The 14,321-nt window shown below is 38.1% G+C and overlaps 1 protein-coding gene across 1 annotated transcript; it reads left to right on the forward strand.

Annotated features, from left to right (window-relative positions):
- The first annotated feature begins 835 nt into the window (after positions 1 to 835).
- Positions 836 to 5,476, forward strand: LOC306872932 (cytosolic 5'-nucleotidase 1A-like). Its single transcript, XM_079421867.1, has 7 exons — positions 836 to 904; positions 1,158 to 1,206; positions 1,350 to 1,444; positions 1,734 to 1,860; positions 4,207 to 4,320; positions 4,434 to 4,615; positions 4,961 to 5,476. Coding segments are annotated over exons 2-7 (837 nt in total). The 5' UTR covers positions 836 to 904; positions 1,158 to 1,205; the 3' UTR covers positions 5,279 to 5,476.
- Positions 5,477 to 14,321: the final 8,845 nt, after the last annotated feature.

Consider the following 14,321-nt stretch of genomic DNA (forward strand, 5'->3'; position numbering starts at 1 on the left):
TAAAGAGATCAAGATTTTGCACATGAATCACAACAATGGTGACAATCAAAACAAACAAGCTTCATGCTGCAATGCATGATGGGTGGCTTCATAGAACAAACTCAACCTTAATTCCTGAGTTTTTTTTTTGTTTTGATTGTCACCGTTGTTGTGATTCATGCACAAAATCTTGATGTCTATGTGTGACTACATGACAGGCTTTTCATCCGTAAATATATACACTTGAGTTCAGCGTTCTCTACCACAAAAATAGTGCTTTTACAAACACGCTGTTACAGAAGCCTAAATGAAGAAGTATGAGGACCAAGATCACAACTAAAGCAAACACTGTCCACCACAATGGTGAATTCAAATGAAACAAATATCAACATTTAAACCTTATTATCAATAAAAGCTATAGATGTCTGACAGAAATAAAGTCAGTTTAATGAGTGAAGCTGTTGATGCTGTTTGTGGAGATGTTTGATCCTCTTCTGCTGAGATCTTCAGAGATTCATTGTCTTTGATCTGCAGTTGACTTTACCAAATGCTCAATCATCAGTTATTTGATCATTTAATTATCTCATAAACTTCAACACTGTTTCAGTGCAGATTCTTTTATGGTCATGATTTTTGGGCAATGTCTGTGAGTTGCTTTGCAATTACAATTGTAAATTACATTAAAATAACATGAGTTTAAATCTAATGCATCCTGAGAGAAATAATGGTTTAATAAAAACTATGCCCAGTAAGAATAATTATAATAGCACAAAAGACAATGCAAGTAATGTAATCCTGAAAAACAGGATCTACTAGACCTGTCAGAAGTGAATTCTTTAAATGAAACGCCTACTTATACGATCACAAGCGTTGTTCCACTGTCTATAAATATTGTAGAAGCATCAAGACAGCGAGCAATTCTAAGGTACGTTTTTCTGATGTCACTTAATTGTCACATGCATTTGTGTCTTATTTAAACTACTTTTTTTAACATTTTATTTGGATGCTGTCAGTTTTCATGTCTGTTTCTTGTATGAGATTAATGATTATGCAGGTGTAAAAATCAGCAACCTATGCTTAAACAAATCCAGGCTTACGTAAATATTTCTGACAAAATTAAAACTTTACGAAAAGCCTAATTTAAAGCATGAAATAAGTGTTTTGTTGTCCACAAACAGAGAAAACTTCAGTCAAGCAACGAAAGCGGGAAAGAGAAAAAACAGAAAAGTGAGCTCATAAATATGTTGTGTGTTCAGATGTCCAATAACAACATCTAAGATAATACTGTTGTATTCTAATATTTAATAAACCTTAAGGATGATTTAAACATGTTGTCCCTTCTTTAACCACTCTGCGTCTTTATTTTTCAGTGACACAACTGACCATTGTAGTCTCATCATGCGCGTTATTCAGACAAGAGACAGGGGATACCTACCCTACAGGAGTTGCTTTTCCATTTGTCAAGGTAGCAGCAAATCCTATGTATCAATAATGCATTTACTTTTACCTTGTAGATCCAGTTTGGAAATGAAAAGGTCATTTGGAATTCATTACTATTATTATTAAACATTTGCCGTTTTTTTTCCATATGAATCTATTTTCACTGAGACTGCTTTTGTTTATCTGAAACAAATGAGTACTGTAACTTAGTTAAATTTAGCAAGAATATTAAGTCACCTATTTTTTTTTTTTTATTATTTTGATATAACTATTTATTGTGTATGGTGCATTCAGTGTTTTTCACTCTGCTCTAGGCTCTGAAAATGGTGAATCGACGTTTGAGTGAGCTGGCACCACCCATTCAAGAGAGGTTCAGAGTTGTGTTGATCCCTAGCAGCAGGCAGGACATGGATCATCTACAAAGAAGCATCGCAAACTACAGTAAGAGTAGAGGAGCGCTTTATTTATACAGTAACTTGAAAGAAGTTCAGCAAAATTTTATTTTCTTGCATGGAACACAATGAATAATTGTGAATAATGAAGAATGTTGAAAGTTATTTTTCTCATACAATAAATGCATGCAGTGACCATGGGATGTCAAACTAGAGATTACATTTCAGATTGTTATTCACATTAAGATATGTGACCCTGGACCACAAAACCAGTCATAAGGGTCAAATCGAAATTGAGATGTATACATCATATGAAAGCTGAATAAATAGGCTCTCCATGTATGTATGATTTGTTAGGATAGGACAATATTTGGCTGAGATACAACTATTTGAAAATCTGGAATCTGAAGGTGAAAAAAAAAATCTAAATATTGAGAAAATCACCTTTAAAGTTGTCCAAATGAAGTTCTTAGCCATGCATATTACTAATCAAAAATGAAGTTTTGATATATTTGCAGTATGAAATTTACTAAATATCTTCATGGAATAGGATCTTTATTTAATATCCTAATGATTTTTGGCACAAAATAAAAATCATAGTTAGCTAACGATGCTTTTGGGAAACACACCCCTGGTTAGTAATGAGTTAAGATGGAGATGTTGTTTGTGGAGTTGTTTAATTATCTTCTGCTGAGATTTCGAGAGATTTAATGTCTTCTTTATTTCAGTTGATTTAATCTATGGCTGAAGTCAGTTGTAGTTCTTGTGTTTCTCTTTTCTTCAGTGATGTTGATTGTTAACAGCAGGTGTTCATCACTAATGCTCAATCATCATTTAATTAATCACTTAATTATCTCATTAACTTTAACTCTGCTTCAGTGTTAATTTAACTCTATATAGAGTGGGACCAAATGTTCTCTGAATAGAGTTAATTTTACTCTGGGGAGTTTACTGTGTACAATGTATTTTTGGCTATTGCTACAAATATACCCCAGCGACTTAAAACTGGTTTTGTGGTCCAGGGTCACATATCTCATGAGTCTGCTAAATGCTCAAAATATTTAATTTGTTTGAGAAGGGCGAACTTAAATTTAACAAAGGCAGCAGCTATTTGCACTATGTTAAAATAGCATGAGTTTCTGCTATTTATACACTACTTATTGCAAATAGTGGCAATTATCTGCACCTCAGTATTGTAGTACATTATAAAACAGTACGTAATAATAACTTATTGTGTGTAAATTATAGTGCCACCTTATTGGGACAAAGCCCTCCCTACACCCTACCTAACCATACCCGATACATTATTTTCAAATTTTTGATTATTCTCAAATTTTTGAAAATAAATGCCTTTCTGATGCGATATGAGATTTAAAAAGGGAGAAAAAAAGTTTGGCAAAAGGCAGGATTGTACTCGGGTCGATCATGTCAAAACGCACGCGCCTTACCATTCTTGATCACACAAACATCAAGAATCAGCTTGTCGAGGAACACTTGCTTACAACAACCAGAGAAAAAGAAGAAAAAAAAAATAACAAGAGCCCAACTAAAGCAGACACTGATCTCTAACATGGTTACTTTAAATGAAAATAAATCAACATCTAAACCTTAATTAATTCTCAATAAGATCTTCTGTAGATGTCTGACAGAAATAAAGTCAGTCTGGTTATTAATAAGCGGAGCTGGTGATGCTGTTTGTGGGGTTGTTTAGATCTTGAGATTTAATGTATTTTATTTCAGTTGATTTCAGTTAGTTGTTGTTCTTGTGTTTCTCTTTCTGTCAGTGATTCTGTTTGTTAACAGCAGGTGTTCATCACTAATGCTCAATCAGCACTTAATTAATCACTTAATTACTTAGTGAACTCAGCTGAAATAAGTTCAGAATACTCATAATTGTCAGTTTTAAAAACTTAAATGGTTTAAGACAATCAGTTTCCTCAAACAGTTGGAGTTACCCTAACTAGTTGGGTTTTGCAGTGTTGTTTAGGGTTCTACTAATAAAAAATGTAAGTTGATATTACAAGCCAGTTTTAAGTTAAATGTATGAATTAGCTTACTTAAATATTTCAAGTTAAGAACAATTCAAATGTGTGAGTACAAAATACAAATCTTCCAGTTCTGCTTGCTTAAACTTTGAATTTCTTAACTTAATTTTGATGTAAATGTTCAACTAAATAAGTTTTGCCAAATTATTCAGGTTTACAGTGTGTCTATTCAAATAAAGATGGTTTGGAATGACATGAATGTATAAGCATAATGATGACAAATAATTACAGAATGTTCTTTTTTCTGAACCTTCAAGCTGTAGACCCTAAAGAAACTAATTTTAGTATTAACATGAATAAAATAAGATGTAATTTTATTCTACTACAATGTTGTGATGCTGTCTGTGCAGATCTGAATGTTGAGATTGCTGATGAAAAACCCCTCATTGAACAGCTTGAGGAGTTCAAGCCTGTTCTCTACCTTTCCACAAACGCACAGAATGTGAGAGAGGCCATCAGAAAAGGTGATGCTTCAAGTTTTGTCATTGGGTGCATGAAGTTATTTCAGTATAAAATACAACATAAATATTACTTCTATAAAACTTCTATAACTTTTAAATGAGCCATTCTTGTTCAGGAGTCGGAGCAGCCATTATGTTCCAGAGAGATCACCATGAGCACAGTGATGAAGTGTTACGCGTGGCCTTTGATGGTGATGGAGTCCTGTTTTCAGATGAGTCAGAGAGAGTCACCAAAGAGAAAGGTCTAGATGCTTTCTTCCAAAATGAGCTTAACAATGAGGGAACACCTTTAGCACTGGTAAGGCTATTGGTCTGAAACCACTTATTAGTACAGCTAAATCTCAGATGTGTTGGCCCTTGTTGTATTTCACATTCACAAAGCACACATCCCAGATTCAAAGGAAGCTTCGACTGAAAGTTTAACTGTAAAAGTGCGTCTACTCTACACACATTGAGAGTTTAAAGTTGAAACTGTTTGTGATAAACGCATACCACATATGCTATAATCAGTCATATAAACTGTTATAGGCCTATGCCTTAAAATAAGCTTTTTCATTTAACACACTTCAAAATAATGAAATAATTGTCTCTCTCTCTCTTTCTAAAATAATGAAATTAAAAAATGTGTTAATCTATTTTGCAGGGTCCTCTTATCGAGTTTTTTAAAGCATTGGAACATCTCGATAAGCAGTTCATTGAAAGAAACCAAAATAGTCCAATTCGTACCTACTTGGTAACATCACGCGGCACAGCAAGTCCTGGATTAAGAGTCCTACGGACTCTTCAGGAGAACAATCTGGAGATAAATGAGGCATACTTTCTGAGTGGTGCCCAGAAGGGGCCTGTGCTGAAAGCAATCAAGCCTCACATATTCTTTGATGACCAGATGCCACATGTTGATGGAGCCCTTCAAAATGGGGTTATTGGTGCTCATGTACCCTATGGTGTGAGGAATGAGTGAGAATAAAACCTAGTCTTAATTGTAAATGGGCAACATGATTTATAATGCTAGGAAATTTAATATGGCTATTGTTTCCACTCGTGTTTCTTTAGGCTTAAATTGTAAATTAAATTAAGGCAAACGCTGATTTTAAGGAATTGTTGAGCTGGTGATTATATATTAATGGTGAAATAATCAATAAATCATTACCTAAATGTCTTTTTCCTTTGTCCTGGATTCTTATTACAGTGCGTGCATAATTATTAGGCAAGTTAATATTCTGATCGTGTTTTTATCCAAGCACATTTTACCAATTCCAAACCTCATCGATCTTAATAACTACTATTAATTTTGTATTTAATTATTTATCATTGGTATATAATTGTCCATGAAGGCTGGAAGTGAATATTTTGGTGTGCATAATTATTAAGTAGATTTCCTTTTACAGATAAAATGAGCCAAAAAAAGAGATTTAACTCATACTGAAAGTCAAAAATTATTAAATGCCCATGAGAAGGATGCAATACTGATGCAATAGAATTTGCAAAGTTAAGGCATGACCATTGGACAGTGGAATCCTCATTGGGTAAAAAAAAAAACAGGTGGTGCCTAACATCTATCTTTTAAAAAAAAAATGATATACAACAAATTTTCAAAACTTAGCATTTAAATGAAAAAATATATATATATATATAAATAAAGCTATAAACAATTCAAAATATTAAAGAACAAAAAGGTATGAGTATAATAATGATTCTAACACTAAGCCAAACACCCAGAAAACAACTATATATATGTATATGTACAGCCACACACACACACACACACACACACACACAAATACATACATACATATGTACATAAATAAATACATATACATACACATTTATAAAAGCAATATATATATATATATATATATATATATACACACACAGGTCCTTCTCAAAAAATTAGCATATTGTGATAAAGTTCATTATTTTCTGTAATGTACTGATAAACATTAGACTTTCATATATTTTAGATTCATTACAACACAACTGAAGTAGTTCAAGCCTTTTATTGTTTTAATATTGATGATTTTGGCATACAGCTCATGAAAACCCAAAATTCCTATCTCAAAAAATTAGCATATTTCAGCCGACCAATAAAAGAAAAATGTTTTTAATACAAAAAAAGTCAACCTTCAAATAATTATGTTCAGTTATGCACTCAATACTTGGTCGGGAATCCTTTTGCAGAAATGACTGCTTCAATGTGGCGTGGCATGGAGGCAATCAGCCTGTGGCACTGCTGAGGTGTTATGGAGGCCCAGGATGCTTCGATAGCGGCCTTAAGCTCATCCAGAGTGTTGGGTCTTGCGTCTCTCAACTTTCTCTTCACAATATCCCACAGATTCTCTATGGGGTTCAGGTCAGGAGAGTTGGCAGGCCAATTGAGCACAGTGAATCAAAATGAAATCTTCATCTCCAGGAGATGCCAAAATGGCTGAAGTCCAGTGTCAAGTACCCACAGTCAGTGATGCTGGTGTTGGTCCACTGTGTTTTATCAAGGGCAGGGTCAATGCAGCTAGCTATCAGGAGATTTTGGAGCACTTCATGCTTCCATCTGCTGAAAAGCTTTATGGAGATGAAGATTTCATTTTTCAGCACGACCTGGCACCTGCTCACAGTGCCAAAACCACTGGTAAATGGTTTACTGACCATGGTATTACTGTGCTCAATTGGCCTGCCAACTCTCCTGACCTGAACCCCATAGAGAATCTGTGGGATATTGTGAAGAGAAAGTTGAGAGACGCAAGACCCAACACTCTGGATGAGCTTAAGGCCGCTATCGAAGCATCCTGGGCCTCCATAACACCTCAGCAGTGCCACAGGCTGATTGCCTCCATGCCACGCCGCATTGAAGCAGTCATTTCTGCAAAAGGATTCCCGACCAAGTATTGAGTGCATAACTGAACATAATTATTTGAAGGTTGACTTTTTTTGTATTAAAAACATTTTTCTTTTATTGGTCGGCTGAAATATGCTAATTTTTTGAGATAGGAATTTTGGGTTTTCATGAGCTGTATGCCAAAATCATCAATATTAAAACAATAAAAGGCTTGAACTACTTCAGTTGTGTTGTAATGAATCTAAAATATATGAAAGTCTAATGTTTATCAGTACATTACAGAAAATAATGAACTTTATCACAATATGCTAATTTTTTGAAAAGGACCTGTATATCATTAAAAATATCATCTGTATGTGAGTGAGTGTTTTTGTGTGTGTGTGTGTGTGTGTGTGTGTGGGGTGGTAAGTACATATCTGTGAGTGGGTGAGGAGTGTTATAAAAAAATTGCACATTAACTCAACATTCATTATATGTTGTAAGAATCAGTGCACTAATAAATATATAGTGCACTGTTTTTTTGTGACATAAAATGAACTCTAACTGAATGTGGAATTTTTTTAATAACCCTTTTTTTATAATAGCTAAATAACATTCTTACCTACTCATATACACACTCTATCCCTCTCACATATGTATTTATCTCTCCCCACACACATGATATTTTAATGACACTGATCACAGAACCCTTCCACAGTATCTTGGTTGAGGAACCACATCATTTCACTTCTTGCTGGATAACACACACACACACGCACACGCGCGCGCATACACACAAACAAACAAACAAACACGCATACATATATATATATATATATATATGTTAGGGATATCTAAGTAATAACGTGCCTGTGTACAGTTCAAAACACATAAGCATGCTGAACTGTTGTTTACATATGCACACAAACATTCAAGTTGTCAACGTTTTAAGTCTTCCTAAAGACAAAAGATGTTTTTTTTTTTTTTACTTACCAACACAGAAGACTTCTTTTGCTTCGGTTTGCAAACAATTAGGCTTATCTTCTTGTCGATGCTTTTTCCTGGTGCAAATTAATAGGTATGTGACGTATTTGGACACAGGCGTGGCTTGTGACGTCACGCTTGGATGTGGGCGGGGTTGGATGTCCACCGCAGGCTGCAGCGAGACGCTCTTCTTCAGTTGTGTTGTAATGAATCTAAAATATATGAAAGTCTAATGTTTATCAGTACATTACAGAAAATAATGAACTTTATCACAATATGCTAATTTTTTGAGAAGGACCTGTATATATATCATCTCCATTTAGTTTGTTGAAGTATTAAAATAACTCAAATTAAATAAAACTTAAACTTCATAAAAGACCTTTACAGACATAATAAATTCAGATATTACTTAACTTAAATTAAAATAAATAACAAATACAAATCACGCCAGTATAGTTTGTCAGTAATCGTAAGAAATAACACTACCAAACACACATGCTAAAAACAACAACTTACTAACACACGGTAAGAAATGGTTATAAAAACTGAAACAGAAGGGAAATAATAAATGGGAATAGTGTTGATAGTACAGGAATTGTTAATTAATTGAACACACTTCTATTCACTCAGTTGATGAAGATGAAGAGTGACCAGCAGAGGTCTCTAGTTCTCATCTTCTGGACTTTTCTTTTGTAAATGTTTCCTGAGTCACTTTGCACCTGTATTAGTTATAATGCTCCGTCTGATATTAATTGTTGAATTAATTCTACTGTAATATTGAGCATCTTCATCATCAGCCAATGTTTCAGATGAGTTTTCAGCTCAGTTTACTTTGCATTTGATGGATTCTGGGTCTAAATGAATGCTGGAAGAAATGACCATAGATGCCTGTTAAACGCCCTTTAAAACATACTGTGTTTATGTGAGATAAAAGTAATTTTATGCCATACAAAATTGTAATTATGAGACTGAAACTGGCATGAAAGGCCAAAATTGTGATAAAAAAAAGTGAAATAATAAACCATAACGAGATAAAAAGTTGAAACTATATCTATGTATGTTATAATTGTGGCATAAAATGTTAAATGACATAAGCCATCATCTTCTAAACCTCAGAAATCCTCAGTAAGAACTTTTATGACAGAAATAAAGTCAGTCTGTTTATTGAAGTGAATGAGTGGAGCTGCTGATGCTGTTTGTGGAGATGTTTAATCATTCTCTGATGAGATCTTCAGAGATTAATGTCTTTTATTTCAGGTGATTTTAATATCTGAGGCTGTGGCTGGAAGTCTCTTGTAGTTCTTGTGTTTCTATCTCTTTCAGTCTAAACATGTTTCTTCAGTTGATGGTCTTTCACTGTTGGTCAATGTTTTGCACCCTGTGCTTCCATGTATTTCACCCTGTTTTGAGATAGAGTGATAGAGGCAGGGATTTTATCCTTTGGTAAAAAGTGTTGAGAAATATACTGACCTTTTTTGTGAAAAAAAGATTGCTAAAAAATAAAGATCTGAAATAGACAGACATGTAAACAGAGAAGGATGTAGTTGCATGAGGGTGGTGAGCAAACGATGCATTGCCATTTTTGGGTGAACAACCCGCTTAAGTAACAATCATATACTATATGCACACAATCTGCTGTAGAATAACTGCAGCACAGCTTATGATGAGTGCAGTTTAATTACATTCCCAATAATGTAAATGCAAATTGTCATGAAACAGGTCCATGGACTTTCATTCGCTCGCCACCAGAGGTCCCTCTTCCATCAAATGGACTCTCACACCACACAGACTGTCATATATCACCCTGGACTGCATTTCTCATCATTCATTGCACTAAGTACACACAGCTGTCTCAATCACGCGCTCACACCTGAGAATTATCACACAATCACACTCCCTACATAAACCATGGACTTCCTCTTCCTCTTCCTCTCTGCCGAGTATTGTTCTGTGCCATTCTGTGTTTCTGTTTAGTTCCAGTATTGTTCTGCTTTTATTAATCTCCTAGTTTTAGCTGCGATACAGAACCTGTTTCTTGTTTTCTAGTCTGTGTTTCCTGGATTTACCCTTGTCTCGCTGTTCGGACCTTTTCTGGATTATTCTTGTATCTTGTCAGTGCCATACCTGTGTGCTGATGTTTTGACCCTGCTTGTGGTTTTTGACCTCGTCTAAAGTTTGCAGATGGATCCGCACGTCTCGTTCGCTCCGTTACACACATAGTGAACTGTTGTTAATAAATTTAGTAAAGGTCAAGCAGCAAGTAAAGGTCATCTCAACACAGCACAACTGCAGATCAATATTTGTCAGTTAATGTTAATGTTTTAATATAAACATTTCAAACAGAATGTTGAGATATTTATTGTATAAGTCTCTTCTCTTCCTCTACTTTCACTTTCGTTTTCAGCTCCACTCATATGAAGGACTCTAGCGGCGCAGAGCAGCAGCACATTCTCATCTGAGACAGCAACTGCTTACATTTTCAAAACTTTGTTGAGATGTTGAGAAAAATCTGCAGTAAATGCAGAGGAGTTGTGTGCAATGTGTAACACAATGGTTACCCTTCTAGACTAAATATGAACATGAATGTACTCGTCTCTCTTGCACAAAAACTGATTCAATATTGAAGTCAGTGGCCTAATGGTTAGAGAGTCGGACTTGTAATCTGAAGGTTGTGGGTTCGAGTCTCGGGCCGGCAGGGATTGTAGGTGGGGGGAATGAATGTACAGCGCTCTCTCCACCCTCAATACCACGACTGAGGTGCCCTTGAGCAAGGCACCGAACCCCCAACTGCTCCCCGGGCGCTGCAGCATAAATGGCTGCCCACTGCTCCGGGTGTGTGTTCATGGTGTGTGTGTGTTCATTGCTGTGTGTGTGTGTGTGCACGTTGGATGGATTAAATGCAGAGCACGAATTCCGAGTATGGGTCACTATACTTGGCTGAATGTCGCTTCACTCACTCACTCACTTCACTCGAATAAAAACTGAAATGCAAACTCAGCGAATAACGCAATGATTAAATATGTCAATAACAGAATATACATTTCCTTCTGGCTGAGGCTTATTCATTTCACTTTTGGTGTGAAAGTGCTTTTACATATTCCAAAATATTACTTATATATATATATAAGCGAACCCAGCCAAAAGTAATGCAAATAGTTACTTTTTTAGGGAGTAATTTATTATTGTAATGCACTGCTTTTAAAAGTAACTTCTCCGAACACTGCTGAAAACACAGTATGAATGATAATTACACTTAATATGGGAACTAGATATCAGAACCGTTTTATGTGGTTCAATAAGGGAAATAAAAAATGAATGCTAATATGCATCTCTCTGTTTCGTGACAAACATTATTTCCTCTTAATAATAGCCAAGCAGCATTCATTTACTCATCTAATTTACATAAATAATCAACTAACGATGACTCTGCATTGATGAACTCTCTGAACACATCCTTCTGCAAACAGAGACGGACTGTATTACTCAGTAAATATCAGATCATATTGTGACGAGTCGGCTGCCTCCCCCCTGTCCATCATCACCACCCCGTCCCATATTCGCCGCCCTTCACCAGGCTCCCGACAGGAGTGGGTGTGTGAGAGAGGAGGCGCGCTGAAACAGCCAGGGCTGGCGGCGTGTGATGAGGCGCACCTGACGTGAATAGAGCCTCATCACCGCCGCCGTTAAATGCCGAACGCGCCTCTCCTCGGGAGACCGGTCTCTTCCCCGTGCATGCACGCTGGTGTCCTCGTGGGTCCAGGAAGGGCGCGTCGAGGAGGACTGCCGCACCCGTTAGGCGGCTGACGGGCTAGGATGCCGAGCCGCCGAGTCCCCCAGAAGTGCCGGGATCCCGAAGATGGACGAAGCCGCGCCAGAGACGCCGCCGCCACTCGCTCCCGGCCCCGAGAGGGGAGCGCGTGCGGCCACCGGACTCCGCCCCTTCCCTGGACCCTTCCCTCCTGAACACTGCCCTCCTGCACAGCCCCGCAGCACGACGAGGACACCAGATCCCCGTTTATTTTGGACACTTTCCCCCCTTTGGACACTTTATTTTGATATATTGTTTAATAAAAAACCTCTCCGAGGCTTGACGCCACGCCCACTGTGTCTGTCGTTGGCTCCTCCCGCCACAGTGGTGGAGAATGCGGGCAGGCGGAGCCTAGACAGCGCAGTTGGGCAACATCTGATGACGTCATCCCTCTCGCTCGCAAAAAAGCCGTGGAACCCGCACGGGGACAGAGGAACGACGGGGACAGCCTCCCAGCCACCAAAGGGGTAAGTGACGTTCTTTTTATTGGTCATTTACCCTGTGGCTGGTTGAGGCTGACAACTAATACCCGGTTTCTCTGTCCCGGTTCCGGCGCGGTGCGAGAGGGAGAGTTGCCCGGAGAGGAATCCCTGCCCCGCCCACTCCGACCGCTGGAGCCTGGTTGAGGAAGGTAGCACTCCTGCGTGGGCGGCGACCCTCGGACGGGGATGTCGCTTGGGGGGGGGGAATGTGACGAGTCGGCTGCCTCCCCCCTGTCCATCATCACCACCCCGTCCCATATTCGCCGCCCTTCACCAGGCTCCCGACAGGAGTGGGTGTGTGAGAGAGGAGGGGCGCTGAAACAGCCAGGGCTGGCGGCGTGTGATGAGGCGCACCTGACGTGAATAGAGCCTCATCACCGCCGCCGTTAAATGCCGAACGCGCCTCTCCTCGGGAGACCGGTCTCTCCCCCGTGCATGCACGCTGGTGTCCTCGTGGGTCCAGGAAGGGAGCGTTGAGGAGGACTGCCGCACCCGTTAGGCGGCTGACGGGCCAGGATGCCGGGCCGCCGAATCCCCCAGAAGCGCCGGGATGCCCGAAGATGGACGAAGCCGCGCAAGAGACGCCGCCGCCACTCGCTCCCGGCCCCGAGAGGGGAGCGCGTGCGGCCACCGGACTCCGCCCCTTCCCTGGACCCTTCCCTCCTGAACACTGCCCTCCTGCACAGCCCCGCAGCACGACGAGGACACCAGATCCCTGTTTATTTTGGACACTTTTCCCCCTTTGGACACTTTATTTTAATATATTGTTTAATAAAAACCTCTCCGAGGCTTGACGCCACGCCCACTGTGTCTGTCGTTGGCTCCTCCCGCCACAATATCTAGCTGTTCTGAAAAGCTTTGCTGTATTTTTTCCACCCATAAAACAAACATTGCTTCGATTAGTGGCTAGAAAACACATTGTGGTGTACGGCTTAAAGAAAAAAACATGCATATAAACCTGAAAGGGCATAAGTAAGAGTTATAGAAGACAAAGAGAGCAAGTGACAGCTGAGATAGCAGACATATAAGTCATTTATAAAGACATTATTAGACAAAACTGGACATCAGTGGACAATAGATAGATATAGATAGATAGATAGATAGATAGATAGATAGATAGATAGATAGATAGATAGATAGATAGATAGATAGATAGATAGATAGATAGATGTTTCTTTGCACTCCGCTCATCCTAATCTGCTTTTATCATAACGCCATGTTTTTCAATCTAGAGAAAAGGAGCATGGCTTGCAGTTCTTAAGATAAAATAAAGAGTGTGAAATAATAAAATAGGCCTGATTACTTAAAATAATGTATGTTCTCAACATTTTGTGGACAAAATCCCCCGATCAGGAGCTGTCTGTGGGATATGAAAAAATTAAAAAAGGAAAAAAATTAAATAAGTCTCAACATGTAAACACAAACATTCAGTCATATGAATCAAATGAAATTAAGATCATTCTAGAGATTAACTGATTTGGTCTTTTTCCGATCTCGTTCTTCTCCCTTTTCCCATCACGTATCAGATCAGAAAGATATTTAAGAGTGTTTGCTGCGGTGAGAACTGCGGTGCGGCCCAGGCTCGTTTCTGCCGGAATTTGTTTTTATGCATTGACTAAAGCACATCAAATAAAGGATTCAGTTTTAACTTAAGAGTGTTGTCTAATATTACATTTGTTAATATATTTTAAATGTGTTTATTGTATAATATATACTGTGTATACTATTATATACTGTATCCATTTTAAGTACACTTGCTTAAATACTGGTTTTGCTACAGAAACCCTTTTGCTCAATTTGAATATTGAGATTTTCATCACCAGCTCCTGCTCAATTAACTTATCTTCGGTGTCAGTCTACATAATATATATATATATATATATTATTTTTCATGAAATGTTGTATTGATATTGGTAGACAT

Source organism: Barbus barbus, assembly GCF_936440315.1.
Source record: "Barbus barbus genome assembly, chromosome: 7".
NCBI classification, from domain to species: domain Eukaryota; kingdom Metazoa; phylum Chordata; class Actinopteri; order Cypriniformes; family Cyprinidae; genus Barbus; species Barbus barbus.

Coding starts and splice junctions, on each gene's coding strand:
- LOC306872932 (XM_079421867.1), top strand. Junction 1,445..1,733: donor TTGCTTTTCCATTTGTCAAG/GTAGCAGCAAAT, acceptor ACTCTGCTCTAG/GCTCTGAAAATGGTGAATCG. Junction 1,861..4,206: donor AAGAAGCATCGCAAACTACA/GTAAGAGTAGAG, acceptor CTGTCTGTGCAG/ATCTGAATGTTGAGATTGCT.